This window comes from Sparus aurata, chromosome 8, assembly GCF_900880675.1.
Source record: "Sparus aurata chromosome 8, fSpaAur1.1, whole genome shotgun sequence".
NCBI lineage: Eukaryota > Metazoa > Chordata > Actinopteri > Spariformes > Sparidae > Sparus > Sparus aurata.
In genome coordinates this window covers 13,868,340-13,888,631 of record NC_044194.1, presented here as the reverse complement: position 1 = coordinate 13,888,631, position 20,292 = coordinate 13,868,340, and the positions used below count along the sequence as shown (strand labels likewise).

At 40.6% G+C, this 20,292-nt stretch overlaps 1 protein-coding gene across 3 annotated transcripts in view; it reads right to left on the bottom strand.

Moving 5' to 3' along the window:
- Positions 1 to 8,802, bottom strand: part of ano3 (anoctamin 3) — a 37,633-nt gene extending 28,831 nt beyond the window's left edge. For all 3 annotated transcript variants that reach the window (XM_030425518.1, XM_030425520.1, XM_030425519.1), the window contains exon 1: positions 8,537 to 8,802. In XM_030425518.1, coding sequence (XP_030281378.1) covers positions 8,537 to 8,582 — 46 coding nt within the window. In that variant the 5' untranslated portion in view covers positions 8,583 to 8,802. The remainder of the gene's footprint in view (positions 1 to 8,536) is intronic.
- Between the last annotated feature and the right edge of the window lie 11,490 nt (positions 8,803 to 20,292).

Below are 20,292 nucleotides of genomic sequence, written 5' to 3'. Positions count from 1 at the left end.
TTCACTCATCAACTGGTCCATCATTTTATGGGCAACAGTGGCAGTGATCATGTTTGCCCTTCATAGCAGAGTGCATTAAAACCATCAGCACTCCTCCTCCATCAAATCATTTTCAGCAGCATGACGGTACACCACAAAATTCAACTACAGCAATATGTGTGTTAGAGCTGAAACTAATTGAACATTTAATAATGGCATTCACTTGTGTTCACGTAGCTTTCTCATTAGCATGTCATTGTTTTGTTAATACCCAGCAGAGGTCATTTCAAGGTGATTTCAGAAATAAAAGAGCAGCGTGGCGATACTGAAGCTGAAAGATTACTGAACGGATGATTTAGTGATACAGTAATCATGAATTGTGGAGAGAAGCTCAGAGGTTAATAGCCATAATGAACGTCCAGCAAAGGAAACGAGACATTGTTACCGCCTTCATTCAAGGCAGAAGCTCCAGCTCTGCAGCTCCTGACATATTTATTCATGAAATAAAGGGGCGCTCTCTTCGAATGGGAACGTGACTTCTTATTTTCACCTCTGGTGAGAAATTCTCACAGTGACCTTCCTGAAACATTCGGGCTGCATTGATAATTCACTCTCGGCATCCTGGGGGTGCACGCTGCACGCTGCAAGCTGTGCAATAACTCATTCTTGCCACATTGATCTCAGAGGGATTTCCCAATGCCTTTTGGGCGAGAATGAAGCCAGTTAAAGATGTGAGCTGACGGGCCCAGGGGAAACACTAATCAAGCTGTTTATTTCCTACGAAGCCCCACAGATATGAAATGAATGAAACTCATGAGCTCCAGCTTTAAGCTATGTATCGAATTGTGCGTTGAAACTGCTTACAGCTGGATTTCGCTCTACGCAAGGGACAGGTTTTGAAAAATAATTTGAAGTGAAATGCTTCTAAATGCAAAACTGAGATTACTCAGCACAAAACACAACATGAGTCAACTTTAAATAGATCCATTTGTCCATTTCATAAAGTTAATTTGTCTTCAGACTAACAACAAAACTCCATTTCCCAGTGCTTTAATTATTTTGAAGTGCACACAAGTGTTAAGTTCATCCTCATTGTATTTTTATAGTCAAATCAATTCTATCAAACCCAACATTTCTAATCACAACTGAGCAGCAGGTTGCTGAGTTATGGTGTCAGATTGTGCCAATTACATCTGCAATGAGATTTAAGAAACCAGAGATTTTATGGACCAGTGAGCGAGCCGGTTTGTTTCTCTGAGCGACAACATGCTTTATGATTGGCTGGTAAATCAGTGATAGCTGTGAGATCCACTTGGAGGCCAGAAGCTTAAAGTGCCATAGTCTCTGTGGATCAGTCCGAAGAGTCGATGCACTCATATTTAATGGGACTTCCCAGTTCGGAGATACTGCTCACTCTCTCTCCATTATGATGATCAATACAGAGAATGGCAGCTGCTGCTGCTGCATGGTAGTGCTCTATGTATTGTCAAAAAGGTACATTTACTGGACTCCAGGTGGTAATCCCAACAGATATTGGCAAGGCTCAACATGTCTCATATGATACATCAGAGCAAAGCAAGCTAATGGGCCTGGAGGGGCGAGGCTCGGTGGTCCCAACGGACTCTCAAAGTTTAAAATAGAGCCACAAATTGGACGGGGTTGGTGTTGTGTGAAATTGCTTCCATGGAAATTTCAGAGCACATGCAGATAAAAAAGAAAATTGAGTGGTCAAATCTCTCAGCCTCCGAGGATATTAAGGATATAATAACAGTTATCTGACAATCGTTACCCCGTTCCAAAGCTTTAGCTTCATTTTCACACGCAGGGAGACTCTGTGAACTCTGTCCCACAGTCGGAGCCGTTGTGCTGAAGACAGTGCATTGTGTAAGTCTATATAAATATATAAAGGGTTCATCTAATGTGAAATCCTGTGTTTAATCTCGCTGTGCGCTGACTAAAACTGGTTTATCAGGAAAAAAGTAATCCTGTGGGCGTGTGCATGGACTGTACGTGTGTCTGTGTGTGTGTGTGTGTGTATGTGTGTGTGTGTGTATGGCACTTGATATGTGAGTCTGTGGGCTGTGAGTGTGTGTGAGTCCTGCACAGGGAGGAGGAGGAGGAGGAGGAGGAGGAGGAGGAGGAGGGACGCAGGAGTGAAAAAGAAACCAGCTCAAGAGGCACAATCGCTGTGAGGTGATGCTGGGCCTAGACGACAATCACGTGTGTGCGCTCACACAACACCCACTCAGGCTCATCCGAGGGAAAGCTGGACGCGCTTCAGGGAAGGTCGTGATCCGGGATTTGGATCCCTCCTGTGCAGCTTGTCCATGACGGTCTCAGGATGTGCAATTCAAAGGATTTTGTTTTGGTTCGGTGCATGTATATATACTGTATATATACCTTTCTGATTATCAGAAAATTAAAAGCTGAGCTTGTTTATATGTTATCTCTTCGTTATGCTCCTCTTGATTATTTCTAAAAAGCGAGCACAACCCTGGCAGAGTCAAAGCTTTATTCCTCTATGTGTCTGTGAGTGACTGTTGCCAACCTAGTCTGAGCCAGCTGGAAAAAACAAACATTTAAGTCAAAAAATGTCAAGGATTGTATGATCAATTCCAAGCTGTCAGATATCATAGGAAGCAACGATCACTGTGAGACACAAGAGCGTCGGGACATTATCTGCATGGATGTGGCACAAAGTCGCAAACAGAGAATTCAGGTCAGTGGGCTGTTTCCCATCATGCCTCCATGTTCCCTCATTCTATACCTTCAATTATTCATCCATGCTCAACTCATAGCACTTTCAGCGTCACAAGCTCTCAGCTGAGGAACATTCTGCACCAGGACTGTTTTAAGCAAAACACACAATCATTGCCTTCCCCCTGCAGAGGGCATTTCAGGGGATCTCTGCTATAAAAAAGGGGCTGGGGGAAATATAACCAGCCGACTCAGAGGAGCAGGTCCAAATCACTGCTGCGGTGCGTTTATAAAAATTAGCACATGGAGGCAGGACTGAGGCGAGGCCCGGAGCCTCTCCTGCAGAAACGTTCTCTAAGCAATTAGAGTGTTTCATCCTCCGCCTGGCATCGTATCAAAGAAGACATAGACGGAGCTGAGTTCACAGGGAGTATTTAGAGGCATATCATTAGCAGCTGCTGAATATTCAGCTCATATCTTGTGTTCCATGGTTAGTACTTGAGGCATACCAATAATTCTTGCTGGCCAAGAATGAATAACAAATGATCTCTGCTATTGATCGCATTAGTGCAGAAATTCAAACACAAAGTCTAACTTGTATTGATTGAATCAGATGTTGAGCTAAAGCATCCCAACAGCGTACTCAGACTTATTTTTAAAAGCTTTTTAAAAGGAATTTTTAACACAAAAAGCTGATGTCATCACAGAAATACTGTGACCGCAGGTTTGTAATCTAATTTTCTACTCGCAACAGGAGGAAATCAATTACCAGGTCTCTCTGAAATGAGCCATAGACAGCCTGACTGTACCAGTTTTCATCTGGAGAGTCTAATTTTCTTGCAAACAAATCAAATTTGACATAAAAATTCAGAAACATTCACAACTTTGCTACATATTGTTACTTTAAAATGTTCATTATTCTCTGTCAGTGTTTCAGTGTTGAGTTCTTTCATGTGATTTGTGATTAATTATTTGTATTTGAGGGGGTAAACAGTCATTTACCCACTCAAATACAAATAAGTAATGTCTGCTTGGTTATTGATTCGTGTAACTATAATAAAATATGGATAACTATACAAGTATGATAAATTGAAAATTCTATATTATTGACACAAGCTATTGACTCAGGTCATTATAATGACTGGGTGACTTTCATCCTGACCAATTATGGGATCCAATACACAGCATTTTAAAAAATCTATTTGTTAATTTATTTCTTATTAGAAGCTGTGTTTTGTTTTGTTTTGTTTTGTTTTGGTCAGATCTTCGCTGAAATGAATGTATTTAAAATGATGTTACCTTGACTTTGATGCAACCAATCTCTCTTTGTCTGCAGTCGCCACTCTGCTGTCTCAATGTCCAACCGGCAACACTATCTGATTGGTTACATGTCACGACTATCAATTTATCAGCATTACATAATATGGGTGGCTGTGGCTCGGGCTAGAGTCAGTATCTTGTTATCCGAAGGTCGCTGGTTTGATTCACCCGGTCTGCATGTAGACCTCTTTGGAAAAAGGCATCTGTAAATGCCCTCAATGTAAGCGTAATATAGCAGAAAATGGAAATACTCATGAAAAGTGCGAGTATCGCAGAATTACACTAAATTAGAACGAGATTACATTTTTTGCTGCAAATCTACATATATATTGGTTAAGATATCAGTGTCCTTTATTAGTAAGAAAAGGTATATCAGTTGATCTCATATATATTGTAGGTAATGAATGCAAAGTTAATATTACTGAACTGCCTCCTGACCGGACACTTATATATGTGTGATTAAAACACCAAGTGTCTCATAACAGAAGCTCATTCTTTAAAGCCCTGAAGAGAAACACTCCTACATTTTATGAACAGAAAAGGTAATCAACGTCTTGGACTTTATCACTGAATCACAGTGGATGGAATTATGATTTCTGGAAACTGATCAACAGCAAAAAGTAACTTTAGTATCAAAAGTGAACACAGTCTGATGTAGACAATAATTGCTCCACAGACACTGTTGGCAGTGGTCGTCTGTCGATCACGTGCAGCCGAGCCCGGCAGCCTGACCGTGAACACACCTCAGAGCAGATGGCATATTTTACCAGACAGTTTAAAAGGTTCAGGACCTCATTATACAATCCTGGCACAACCTCTGGGTTGCATCATTTGAGCAGATTAAACATCTTCCTCCCCTCTCAATCTCTATTCCTGCCCTCTCCTTTAACGTCACAGTATCTTCTTATGTGCCCTGATTGCCTGTGATTCCTACTACGTCACAGAGATTTCTCTCCAAAGCTTCATCAGGGATTGTATTTCATCTGCACTGTCTTCTGTAAACAACATCAAGTTCACAACATCTGAGCTCCATCGTGCCACCAAGTCACCAAAATGTGTGTGTCGTGAGGACATAACTTTGGGCCCCAGCAGAACTTCTGCCTTGCTTTTTTTTTTACAACCTAGCAACTAAAACAGCCGCTGACTATTTAAAGCCTGTGAAAGTTTACAAGCTGGTAACTGCCAGATCATACACATACAGAACAAACAGCCTCTTTGTTTTGTCAGTTTTGTCATCTCTTTGTCTACTTGGCATGTTACACTTGCATAAAAGGCGTGCTTTACAAAGCGTGGCTCAGCTCATCTCACAAGAAATTGATGCAAGCCAAATATTCTACAGCTGCCTGTTAGAATCACAGATGATACTGTACATTTGCTTTCCCCCAAATCTGCCCTGAAATGAATGTCTCCATCTATAAAACCATCTGCCTGCTTGCATAAGAGGACAGGTGGCCTGCTTAGTGCTGTGCAACCAAAGGTTTACACATCAACACACACACACACACACACACAGGCACACACACAGGCACACACACTGACCACAAATGCACACATGTAATGTCAAAAAGTGGAGTCTAACAGAGGACAAGACTCTCAGGCCCTCGGCAGCTGCTGAACCCACCCACTGACACACCGAACACACACAGACACACAGACACACACTCACGCACACTTTTGTTACGAAAAAATATCCCTAATCCATAAACTATTTCCATTAGGAGAATAAGCAGGATATTGCTTGATATATGAGACCAATTCTTTAGAAACTATGTTTGTTAGTTTTGTAAAGGCTTCTGACGAAAGTGCAGGATAATGTAAGGCCATTATTCTCATTATCGATTAAGCATTTGGTCTGATAACACGAGAAAAAGAGTCAAAAATGCCCATTATTATATCCTACAGCACAGGGTGATGTCTCTTAAGCTCTTGTTTTGTCCAACTAACAGTTCGAAAACTGTAAATTATTACAGTTTAAATCATGTAACACAAAGAAAAGCAGCGAATTATGACATTTTTCAACATAGAACTGTCCCATACATTTAATTTTTGCTTAGAAAATTATTGAAATGACAAATCGATTTTATATTTTTTTGCAGATTCATTTGTCTTTTTCTTAAAACTGACTAATCGTTGCAGTTCTAGAATAAAACATGAACAGGCCTGAACACAGCTTTACTGAAGATCAAAATATGTGAATGTAGAAACGGGGTTACATTTAAATCAATACTTCCTGGCAGAAATTGAGTGTTCACTGTGTCAATAAGCTTCAACAACTTCCATCAACATGCTGCCGATGAATCTGAGTTCATGATTCGTCTGCCAAAGAACATTTGAGATCCTGTGAAGTAACATCAGATGGTTGTGAGTCATTTTTGTCTGGAAGTCCAAATGTGGCTGTTTTTTTCTGGTTTGAAGCAGCTGAGTGATATATTTCATCAGGAAGAAAATAAATCCCTGCATATTTCTTTTGCTTATTTTCATAATCAGCTCATTTTTAACCTTCACTTTGTCCTCACATTTAAATATTTTCTAATCTGCTGCTCAGCAGCTTTTAAGAGAAGCTGGAGAGAGATTGAAGCCATCTTCTATTGGCTTCCAGTTGTTCTTTTTATTAATTTTCAGATTTTAATGATTACCCATAAAGCGCTAATGACTTGGCTCGAGTAAACTTAGCTTTTTACACCCCGTGTGTATAAAACACAAAGCTCCATTTCAGCTTTCAAACGGTGAACAAGCATTTTCAGCTCCAAGCTTTTTTAATGCTCTGAACGGGTGTTGCTGATTTGGTTTGAGAACGTGCAATAAAATTTCCGATTTCTGCTTCAGCAGGACTTTGTGAGCCAACATTCACCCCTTTTGCCTTCAGTTTAATGGTGCACTTAGCAGTCACTGAAATATTGAGTGGGCCCCCTCAAGCCTGTAGTCAGATTTTTACATAAATCTGATATCATGTTGTGCTACGTGTTTCCTGTTAGCTGGGCTGAAGCCAGGAAATGGTTGTTAGACAAACGCGCACAAAAAAAAAAGTCTGTTTGGATGATCAGAAAAATTCCACACAGACACATTATGGATTCATGTGGTACAGTCTGTACTGTTCATGTAGGTCATGGCAGATGAAGAAAAACAAAGTTTCATGTCTCTCCCCACTTGTTTTCACACTCAAAACCAGCAAAGAAAGCAGATGAGCTACGAGCCTCTTCAGCAGGACATCCCTCCGTCGTGAGGACTCTATATAGCTGCTCAGCTCAGCATCCTCTCATCAGCAGCCAGGGGAGAGACCCTCTCATCCTCCTCAGCCAGGTGAACAGAAAGAGGTCAGCGCTCCCCGTTTATGAGCCTGTGTCAGCGTGAAAACAAGAAGTCTCTTCCCCATTTGTACTAAATTTAGACTGCCAGCACATTAATAATTAACACAAAATATCAAAGAATCACTAATGTTGCTCTGAAGAACCCTGCTAAGCGTCTGAAAATCAATACTGGTGCCGCAGTAGGAGGACAAGGATTGACGACTTAATAGGAATTTACTTTAAAGAGAGACTTTAAAGATTTAAAGCAATTTAAAACCAGTTATCTGTCTTTCATAGTACACTGTGTCGGTCCAAAACACAAAGATGCCAAATGGAAAACCAAATGAAATGGAGCCTGATGTCTCGTATTGCTTTTTCAATCACTCGCTGAGTGAGAGGAGATGCATTTTCTATTTCACCGCACGACACAAACTTTTAACAGCCTCGAATTGTTTTTTTTTTTGTTTGTTTTTTCATTGCTAACAAAGGCTGCGGGCAGCTTTTCCAGACAGGTGGTGACAATGTGCACTGTGCACCATGATCTGTTTGTTGTTTATTGTCTGCTGTTTAATTTAAATGCATTTCTTAAGCACCCTGCGACCTTGCTCTGGTGCTATATTAAATAAACTCGACTCGCAAAACTATTCTGAGCACACTTCTTAATAGAGCAGTTTGTGTCTCTCCTCAAAGCACACACATGATATCAATCTATCATTATCATCATACCAGCCTACTTGTGCAGCTTTGATCGCTGAGAGCTGGTGCATGTGGACACGACTTGGGGTGCAGTTTAAATCACTGCAAGTTTAAATACTAAAAACAGCATCTGCATCACTTGAGTCATGAGGAAAGGTCATCAAACCAAGCAACCATCAACAGATCTGGCATCTAAATACTTCGTGTTTAGTACATTTAAGCTGTCACTTGAAATATCTGCTTTGATTGTAAATCTTGAGTACACTGCTGTAATGATTTAGGACACACAGTCAGCGTTAACGTGAACTACAGGATCACATATCAAAGCGCACCAGGTTCCCAAACAGGCTTCATCCCGGGTGGAGGAGGAGAAGGAGGAGGAGGAGGAGGCTGCAAGACCCCCAACTCTGCGTCACACTCACGGCAAGTAGAGAGTCCGACACCTCCGAGCGGCATCTCACATCGCAAACTATTAAAACTGTACGAGAAAAGTCGCGACGCGTCGCAGAAAAACCATCAACGCGGGGGGCGCGAAGTTGAACGCATGAGCCACCAACCTTTCTGCTGCTTGAAGGACTGGATGGAGCCCGAGTGGTGCACCATTGCGACGATCAGTTGGTTTCCAGCGCTAATTGAATTCCGTTATGTGAAGAAGCTGAGGAGATGAGGAGACGCTGAGCACATGGGGGATCTGTGGCGCGGTTGTGTGGGTGCTTCTCGCAGCTCCCATCCTGCCAAACGAGCTCACGGGCGATGCGCAAACCCCAGCAACACCTGTCTGAAGCTGCTCCGCATGCTCCCCCCACCTCCCTCCTCCTCCTCCTCCTCCTCCCCCTCCCCAACCACCACCATCCACGACTGTTGTCATGGTGACGGGCGGTAGGGGAGGTCCTGAGATTGGACACGCCCCCCCCCCCCCCCCCCCCCTCCTCTCCTCTCCTCTCCTCTTCTCTCTCCCCGTCCTGATTTACTGACTCCAAAATAAGCTGCGGGACATTACCAGGGGCAGCACATCTCAAATGGACCGACAAGGACATGTATTGATCCGCTCATCAATCATCCGCTTTTATCCGCCTGCTGAGAACTGCTGGCACCCTGAAGGCATCATATAGTTCGAGGACGGACAGGCCTCTGATGGACCTCTGATTATTATGTAATGGCATTTCATTTTTAATTTTGAGGTCAACATACTGTAATTTCACCCTTTATCACATTTTTATCAGGCCGTTCTGCTGCCTTGGAGTAAAACATGTAACTTAAATTCAAAGACATTCTAAATATAGCTGTTTAGATAGACTACTGTGGGTTAAGGCAGGGAATTTTGAAAGGATTTCACATACAAAAGGGCCATCGGATTTTCTAAACCCATTGGACTTCACGTAATCATAAAACACAGATGACAACATCCTGTGCTGTTTACAGAAGCATTCAGTTTGCTGGCCGGCAGCCACAGTCAGGCTTAACTGAACCTTCACGCAAGAAATACATAAAAAAATTTATTAATAAAAGAAAAAACAGGACTGCACTATATAAGAAAAATATCATATTGTCGTTATTTTCACAGGTGTTGCAATTCCAATATTATTCATGATAAGAGGATGGGATCATTTTCAAATCAGAATTTTAATTATTACTGAAAAAAACATCATGATGATGTGAAATTTGTTGGGGTCTGAACTCAACAAACACATTCTCTCACATCTGGAAACAAGATCTGTAGGCCAGAACATCTCGGCAGCACTTCATTATAATCTTGTTCTGTCAGACATTTACCTTCATCAAGAAACTGCAGCATCACGTGATTTGAAATTAGTGCAATTAGCCATATTGTGATTCCCGTCTCAGTCTTGATTAATCGTGAGGCCCTGATGAAAATACACCGAAACATCAATAGAGGGAAATATGAACCGTTTGACTTTTTTTCGCTGAACCGTTCACTTTGGCAGGCATGTGAGGCTGTGAGAAAAAACAAAACAATCAATACTATAGCTTACAACTACAGGGCTCACTGCTCAGCTGTGCTGACACACTGTGAGTGGCAAGCAAGGAGATCCCTCTGTCAGGACCAATGTTGTATCACTCGTGAAAACTTGGCAGGGTGGTAAAACTTTATCATGTCAGCTTTATTGCACAAATGGGACTGATGATGATGAGTTTGGCTTGGAGTGTTTATAGGTTATTATCAAGCATCAAAGTGTCACTTTCTGCGGCTATAAGCACTCGGATAAAGAGACTTTTTTTCACCATATGTGATTTAAGCCGATATAATAAAAGGATCAGTACGAGGTCAGAGTAGATAATAACAGCAGGCAAAACAGATTGTATAACGCCACACCAGAAAGAGATCTCCTTGGCTTCGTCATTGTGGACAATATGAAATTATTCAGCATGAAATGCACAATAATGTTGATCTACTAAGTACCAGTCATCCATATCCATCACATCACAACTTCAATACCTTGTCAATCAAACAATGCCAATAATACACCCACTGCTTGTCAGTCAGTCACTTTCGCTTTTTTAGTGAAGTTTTCTGGGTGGAAGCTTTTCTCTTTTTCAGATTTATCTTTTTTTCTTTTTTCTTCCTTTCTTCTTCTTTTTTTTTTTTTTTTTTTTTTTTTTTTACCAAATTATGCTTTTAAAAAAGTGATCTCAACAAACAATTATAAATGTGGTGGGGACATCTACCATTGTCGCCCAGTGTAAATGGCATCTACGGTTATTACAGTGTTGTGGAAATAATCATTAATCACTCTGCTTTGTCTCTATGGTTTCTTGCTTCTGTTAACACCTGTACATGTTACTGTTGTCTTGGGCAGCTTTTAACATTTATATGTGCTTTGGAAGAAAAAATTGCATAGGGAACATTTTATTTTCAATCACACAGTCAATTAACTAGGCAGCTGAACCTGCACCTCAGTGATAGTATGTGGGCAGCACTACAATATTGTCTGCTTATCACTTCAGCTTCAGGGCCTTCAGTTGTGTTAAACAAACAGAGATCCCATCATGGTTTATCTGCAATGTCATCGGTCTTATCTCAATGTCAATCACAGCGAGATACAGACCAGCAGACCTCCGATCAGAACCTTACGCTCAGGAGTAAGGAGGCCTGGTGTTGTTTGTGTTGTTTCTCTGTGAGGAGACCTTGATCTGACTGCTGTGATCCAGTCAGTCTCCACTGGGTCTCAATAACACAAGTTTTTTGGTTTGCTCTGTAGTGCTACTTTTGTGCATCAGTCTCTGTCTGCACTGGTATTATGGGAGTAGTCTGGCATCTGTCATAGATGCAAATACCATCTGCTTTCTTGCAGCTCAGCACGCCTCTACTCCTCCCACTGTTCTGATGTTTATTGAGGACCGGTGGCAGGGCCATGTGCATGCCAACCCCTATAACATGTAAATGAACTACCAGCCAAATGCATTTCTTCTACTGGACAGACAAATAAATAAGTCAGTAGCTTTTATATGGTCAGTCCCATTTAAAAAATTTTATCTCCTCCATTCCTGCCTGTTGGTTTAGAGATGTAGGTCAGATGATGGCGCTGCAGAGGGAGCCAGGTTTTAGAGAAATCAAATACTGCCACCCTGTGGTTAAAAAGGGGGGAAGAACCTCAGAGGGTTTTTGCATTATTCACCTCAGCCTGTTCATGTAAACATACAATAATGAAGTATGTTTGACAATATTCATGTATTGAATGATACTCCTGCAGCGTCCAAACAAAATAGATGCCTTCATTAAGTCTACATGTCAAAACCCTACCAATAATGTTCACCTAATATCCAAGATCAGCATTGTGAGATGCTTTCCATTTCAGGAAGCAAACTTAATTTTTTCATTTGTTGTTTTATTGCGGTCAACAAACAGCGGTCAGAATTATATGACACCAAATTAGCTGTAGTCAGATTACAATAGACTAAAATAACCAAACACATATTTCAGTCAAAGAAAAGGTCACAAGCAGGTGTAGGTGGAGATACTTGATTACACTGAGCTGTTCATTCACTATTCAACACACCTCTCATTGCATAAAAAGGTTTTGTGTTCCTTTTTTCAAAGAATCAAAGAAGTCTCCACTTGCGCCAGAGGCTCCTGAATAAGAAAGACCTCTGCAACATATGCAGTTAAATCACTGGCTTGCTGAAGGATTTGTTGATGAGATAATTTTTTCAGAGCAAATAGTCCCAGTCTAAGATTCTAGACTTTGCATGAACAGAGGTCAAACCTGAAATGTATTCTTGCAATTATCAGTTAGTCAACAGAATTTCGGAAAGTAGTTCAAAAATCTCACATCCCTCTTTGCCATAGTCCAAGCGACTGGCTATATATTGGAATTTTGCTGATATCTGATATGAGTACTTATTCTGGCTGATGCGAGATAAGCACATATTTTCCCCCACCTAACTGCAGAGAACATCAAGTCTCCTCTGCAATGAAATTCACATATCGTTAAGCTGACTCTTATCACAGTGCTGTCAGATGCAGACGTATAGTGCTTTTCTAAATGTGCACTTTCACTGGGCATGATAAGAAAACTCCTTAGTCAACAGATCACCTCTCATGCCAGATGCCACGGACCAGACCATGAGCACAGTTATGAAAACTGTACTGAAGATACGTAAAGTTAGAACACAAGGAATCACACAAGTTTCGGCATATCCATGGTTTGCAGAAACGTACACTGGCAACATTAATTCTGGTGATTGGGTCGGTCGACTTCTCAGCCATCATATCAGCAGGAATTTTCATTTTGGGCTGATGCCAATACTTAAATTTCAATCAATTATCAGATGATAACAATGCTGCGTGTATATTATCGTACATCAGTGCTTTAAAGACTTGTTTTGTACGACACAAAGTCCAAAACTCATTTATTTTATCATAATGGGATAAAACGGAAAAAAGTGGCAGATAATCACATTCGAGAAGCTGGAGCCAGAGAGTATGTGGTGTTAATGCAATGATAGATTGTTTTTGTTATTTAAAAATTGGCATGAAATGTGTGCTTACTCATTTCTGTCTATTAATTAGCTGACCGCTAGATTAATTTATGTGCTTGACAGCCTGATTAACACCCACAATGGCAGGCACAGAATGGTCCATACTCATTAAGGAATTAGTCTTTGTACTAAGCTTTTACTTTATTATACATAAGGTGTGCAGCAATATGCCCAGCAAGCACGGGCAGAGCTTAGATGTAATGGATGTTAGAAAACTTGATTCACCACTGCTCCTGGCAAACTCACCAGAGTGTTGGTCGGTATCTGTGCTGTTGGCGAGCGAGGAGCTCCAGGACACTGAGTGGCTGATGGTGGGATTGATGGCAGCAGGCCTGTCGGCTCCAGAGGAGCTGGAGGCCTGACTCTCCAGCAGGGGCAGGAACATACAGTTGTCCTGATGACATGATCCTGAAATACACACATCAACATGAGACAAAGCGGTGTGAGTCTACAGTACCAATGTCATTTTATTGCAGCTTTTATTTTGATGGGCACCCTAGAACGCATTACGCCATTTTTTTAAGTTATCAGAGGGAAAATGTGCGAGCTTGTGTGTTCAGATCAGTAAAATTGGTAGATGATCACAGCGTACCAACTCCCTCCTTATTCCTCTCGTGTTACTGCCCTCATACATTTTTAACACGTCTTTAAAACTCCTTTTTACCCTGTGATACCTGACACTAATAGAGAACAATGAGGCCTCTGGCTTTCAACAAAAAACAGCTGTGAAACTCGTCTGACCAGGCTAAATCTTTGATAAAGCCAGTTCGTAGTTCAACCGCACATTTGTAAGTGAAATGTAGAATATCAATTCATGTGGATAAATAATTACCTCATTTTCAGAAACAGTCTGATTATCTCATGGTACATTCTCCTCTGACAACGTGGATGTTTAGAAGGGGAAGAATCAGCACAAAACGAAGAACAACAGCTTAATGCACATTATAATTCAACTTTGCCCTTTTTTTTTGACAGCCATTGAACCGTTATGCTGTTGTAATTGCTTTATTACATAATGTAGAGGCTGCCCCACTGAATCTAACACAGGTCACTGCCAGGGTTAACCAAGTAAGCATACAATAATGCATTTTAATTTGTTTACCATGGAGAAATAAGCATCTACAGTCAGAGATTTTCATTCAGTGTGTGCTGATGTGTGCTCCCCCCTCCTCCTGTGTGCATTCAGCTTCATTAAGACCAACAGGAAGAGCCGAGGGGCTGCACTCACAGTCCAAACAGCATGACTCACAAATATTCGGGGGTACTTTACATCTCAGAAATGATTCACCACAGGTTCAACAGCGACATCTCCCCTCAGCAGCTCCTCACGATGTGGAGCCCACATAAAACTAAACGGATTGCTGCCAGACATGCTGGTGCGTTATTGAAATGCTAAATATTGAATGTGCACTGTTTAGTTTGTGACAGCAACAGAATTGCTGCCAGCGGCCTGTGTAACCCAAGCCCGAAAGAAAGGAGGGGTTTTTGATACAGCATAATGTTTTGCTTCACTGCTTCACTGACAAACCTCATCAGAGATAACTGGAGGACAAAGAAATAACAGCTGACTGATGGAAACTGCTGCGTCTTGGTTACCAGAGGTCTAGACAACTGGTCAGAAACAATCACTTCCTCTCAAATGTGCTTTGTCCATTAAAGCCGGAGTCTAAGTGCAGCAATATACTACCCTCACGTTTTTTCCAAACTGCACACACACCAGGTAGATCGATTGATGAGCGAGTACTTCCTGCAAGAACTTCCTGGCAAATTGATTATTTATTCAAACAAATACCTTTCAAAGTTTAAAGTCACTAAATTCCTCTCTCAAGTAACCCTGAACCTATGAGGAGATGCTGGGAGAAAGTGTGACTCCATTAACAATGTAAAGGTTTCATTTATCCAAGTGGGCACCCAAAGCCAGTCTGTTACTTTGCAATAAATGTCACAAACACATCTTGGGCTTGTTGATCAAAGTCGACAGATTTATCAGCTGAGTGATATTGCTCTAACACAAACATAGTAGGTGCGTATGTTGTTCGATCTGTTAATGCAGAAAAAGCTGCTTTTTGATATGTAAAATTTATGATTATCACATTTACAGTGAAGTTTACTGTTTCAATGCTCTCATGTCAGTTTTCACAATTAACTGTATTGTTAAACTGCCTCCATCTTTGCCACAAGTATTTGCCACATTTGAGGAATCGTTGTGTCCCGTGTTTGTTCTTTTTTAATATTACTAGCGGAGTGCCTGTTTAAAAACGTACCTGTTCAGGGCAGAGCCGGTTGCTTGGCCTCTGGTACTGCAACTTTTGGCTTTCTTGAGAGCTGCTCATCCAAAGTATCTCACACTCAATACTGACTGCATAGTGTTATCAGATTAATACAATATCAGATAAGATGACAACTTGATAAGGATAGCCAGCACTAGAGATGTTTTCCCCCCTTTGTCTATTCGTTGGTTGGTTTGTTGGTTTGTACGCAGGATTACACAAAATACTGAATGGATTCCTATAAAACTTCGATGGAGGATGGGTCTCAGCCCAGAGCAGACCTCATTAATGTTTGGTGAGGATCCAGGAATTATTTCTCACCTTCTTTAACGCATGTAATATAATGGTACCAAACCAGCAATGGCACAGAAATTACCTTTAACATGATGGCGATGGAGAAGCATTTAGAAAATCTCAGTCTAGTGGTTTTTGAGGGAGAGATGCAGAATACACTTAAATCTGATACAGATTTTTGTAGGTGGGCCTTCTTTTTGAGTGGCTAAAATACATTTTGCTGCTGCCACTGTCAATAGCAGTACATATCTGCCCTTTAGATTGAATTAAATATCTTTATATATATAGTCATGTTCAAAAGTTTACATACACTTGTAATGTCCTTTTACATATCGTGATGGAATGAGTGGAACATGTACTACTTTGTCACAAAAGACATTCATGGAATTTGCTTCAAATATCAATTTATTATGGGTCCTCTGAAAATGCGACCAAATCTGCTGGCTCAAAAATATACAAACAGCAACTTGAATGATCAATTTAGGTGATTCTAAAAAGTTGTGTGAATAAAATTTTCTTTGTAGCATGGCCTCTTAACTTCCTCTGAGTGATTATGATTGATAACAGCTGATGACTTTTCTGGGCCCATTTTAACTGGGCTTGTTTGATACACCCATTAGACCACCAACACTACAATGGGGAAGTCTAAAGAGCTCAGCATTGATCTGAAAGAGCCCATTATTGATTTAAACAATTCAGGAAAGTAACTTGTAGCCATTTTAAAGCAGCTACAGGTCCCAATAATAACTGTACAAACAACTGTTTGTAAGTATGAAGTGCGAGGTGCAGTTGTGTCACTGCAATGGGAAACTGATCTATAGTTTAGGTATTGGAACGGCCTTCACATAGTTCAAACTTCCAGCCCATCGCGAACATGTGGGCAGTGCTGAAGAAACAAGTCTGTGCCAGGAAGCCAGCAAATTTAGTTGAACCTTACCGATTCTGTCAAAAACAGTAGTTAAGTATTAAACCAGAGGTCTGCCAGACGCTTGTAGATGGCTATCAAAAGCAGCTAACTGAGTTAAAAATGGCCAAGAGACATTTTACCAAATATCAGAATTACTCTATGCATGTTTTTGAGCCAGCAGATTTAATAATATTTTCAGAAGACCTATAATAAATTGAGATTTGAAGCAGACTTCATGAATGTTTTTTCTGATAAAGTAGCATGTGTTCCTCTCATTCAATCACAGAAAAGTGAGAGCTATAGAAATCACTGGAACTGAAAACTGCCATGATATACGTTGTCTTTACAAGTGTATGTGAACATTTGACCACAATGTATGTATATACTGTATATGTGTAAATGTGTGTATCTGTTTAAATGAGATTTCAAAAAAACTTGTAAATATTCTTTTCTCAAAACTATTTTCCATAACTGAATAAACAGAGTTCTTGGTCCCCAGAACTCTTGCTTCAAGCTAGAAAGGTGTCAGGGTCCACCAAATGTAAACAAAGTAAAACAGTATGAGGTTGTGTTGTCTTTTAAGGTCAGTTTCTGTATTCGCTTTATTCAGTGATGAAACATAGAGAGTGTGTTTATTTAGTTTGTTTAGGCATAAAAAAAATTTAAAAAATCAGTAAATGAAGATCTTTCTCTTCTGAATAAAAGTTCAGAAGTTCAGACAGAATCTTCTTTTAGCAACAAGATCCCATAAATGATTTTAACAGCAATGACGTGTCTGCAGTCACAAACTTTCACAGGTGTGTTAGTTAAGATGGAAATGAAGGCCGAGTTCCTAGGTGGATGTGGACCAAGCAAAGGGGGCCAGAAGTAGATGGATGGCGTCCCCCACACTTTACGTCACTGGCCCACATTCTTTAAGATGCAGTCGCAAAACTTGACAGGTGTAAAGTTGAGATCAAAACGAAGGCTGAATATGAAGGCAATCGTATTATAGTCATGTACAATGCTGTAATCTGAACTAAGCAGTCATCAACATGTTGTCGGGCGTCACAGCTAGTCCCACAACAACTTCAAACTTTGCTTTTAAGTTAGATATTTTTTATATAAATATAAATAACAGCCTATATAACAATATCCAAATAGTTTACTCCATAAAATTATATCAGCCCCAAAAGTCTGGTACAGTTGGGCTCTACGACTGATGAGTTTGAGGGGTTATGTATTAGAATTAATGTACGCCCAGGAAACACTTTACAATGTGTAACCGTCAGCAGCTGATAAAGAAAATGTAATTTTGTTTGAGTGCAGCCTGATGAACATCTCCGGCAACTTATCAATTGAATAAAGGGGGTATCACCTTATTACATATAAGCTAATCCAGTCTGGAGAGCATTTACTGTGTATTTCCATTACACGATAGCAACGACTACCTGGTTTATGTACCTTACATCTCTTAAACTGCTTACATTACTCAGCAATGATCACTTAAGGCCATACCAATGTTTCCATAAGATCACAACAGCCTTGTCTCCCCCTCTAATTGAATGTGTGCAGATAAAATGTGGAGCTCCACAGAGTTGAGTTTTGCCAAATTGCATTATGGAAGCAAAAATGACAGCCTTTAAACACAATTATAATCAGTGACTATCATTATAAAACAGCATGCAAACTCTCAAAAACTTGTAGCTCCAAAAAAAGGACCTTGACTTCCAGCCAACTGATGCAGAAAGTGTTAATAATTTTATACATATTTTCTTTTCAATTCATTAGACAAAGGATTAGTGAGAAAGTACAAGAATAAAAAGACAATAATGTCTTCCTCCTGCACACATCTCCAGTGTTTGTCCTTGAGTAGACACTCTGTTGAAGACAATTTCTTTGACACCTTTGCGTAATATAGTCACTGGTGAGCGGTCACCAAAAAACATGGCGTGAGGGGGCATGGACAGAAAGATCCAAAACCAGATTCAAACACTTGATGATGTATACTATATTGTAAATTCTTCACCCAGCTTCCAGCAGAGCCACCACATCACAGTTTGCCCCCATGTCCCTCTCAGAGTCTCTGCACAGCGCTGAACATTATCCACATGGCTCCACACAGATGAAAACATTGCCCTATTAGCCATCAGGACATAACCACAGTTATTTGCCATTTTCATCTCTTGCCTGAGGCTTTGATGATTTAGAACAGCTAATAAAAGCCTCAGCGTTCATGCATTAGAGAGCTCATTAAACTGAATGACGCTGGACATGTTTGCTGGATTTCCCTCGAAAACAGTCACGCTCTCTTTTCTCCCCGTCTGTGTGATCTATTTCTCATTTAAAGAAAAGGACATGACGGAAGCGGATATGTGGGTTCTTAGAAAAAACACTTCCACTGACTGATGAGCCCCTCTAACTTTTCCGGTTTATTAATTAATGCCATATCTCACTTCATAAATTAATCAGTCCTAAAGGATCAGTTTTCATCTATAGACAAACCGCATGATTTAAACAAAACTCCTCTGCACCCATCGCTTACAAAAACAGCTTTTACGGTTTTTGTATTATAATAAACAACTGTTAATCACATTTGTCTGTTAAATACATAATTATAGCACATAGATGGTCTTGTTTAAAGTGCAGAGCAGAGAGTGTGTGAGAATATATACACAGATTGTTCTACAAAATGTTACAAGAACAGGTGTTCAACCTCATCTTAAATGTTGATTTCCAATAAATTGACTGCAAACCCTTAATAATAACAACGACCTGATCAGTAGTAGTATTACAGCATGTCTAGATAACAGATCAAATTCAGTATTCAGCAGCTATTGAATCATTTCAGTTTCACACCCGGCTGCAGTTACACAACTATTTCCCACTGTTCCTCCTTCTGAGGTGAGTCAAGCCTACCTGAGGAGCTGCCAAGAGCCTGTGACACCTTGACTTCCATTGCATGTACTGGCGCCTTCAGTACAAATCCCCCATGAATAAGTTTCTCAGTGACAACTTGTAGAAAGGGCTTTGTACTCTCATGAGCCTGTCAATCTCACAGTGCAGCACACTGAGCTGTGGAGTACTAGCCCGGGCGGTGCAGCCGTGCAAGATGGATGGGTGGAGTTTGAAGTGTTGTCGGGTGACGAAGCGAGGAACAACATTAAACTCTCAGCTTATTGACTGCAGAATATTGATTGGAGGGAGCTGCTGTATAGGAGCATTACTCATTTCACGTGGAGCTTTATCATTAGTGACTGACAACAAATTATAACAAGAGAAAAGAGTCGGTCCTCTCTCACAAGGTAGCTTTGGCTATGACTTATATTGACATTAATCTGCCACCATGTAGGTTAATTACACTAGTGACATTCATATCGGTTATTATAAGTACTCCTGTCGCCCTGTTATGTCATATTGGCTTGGAGGTCCACACCATCATAGGGTAATGAATCCAGGACATCAACCGACTATGTTCAGATCTCCTCTGCATCTATTGCGTTAGTCGTGAGTGAATTAAAATCACACCTTCAGTATATATGTTAGCACTCATCATATATTATATTCTCATCCTCAGCGTGGCGATTATCGCGTGTATCCGTCGCCACACGGTGGTGCTGTTGGACCGGATATCATAATTGGACCGTGAAGTATCCACCCATCCGTCACACCGAGTTGCGTTCAAGATCTTTACACACCGACTATTCTACATCACACATATTTTAACATAGTGGAGTAAAGATATCTACAGCTTAATGATTAATCATATATTACAACATAAATTGTTATGTGATGTGTTGACTGCTTAAATGAAAATGAGCTTGTTTCTTGGGTTTCTAGCATGCTAACAGACAACCGTAAC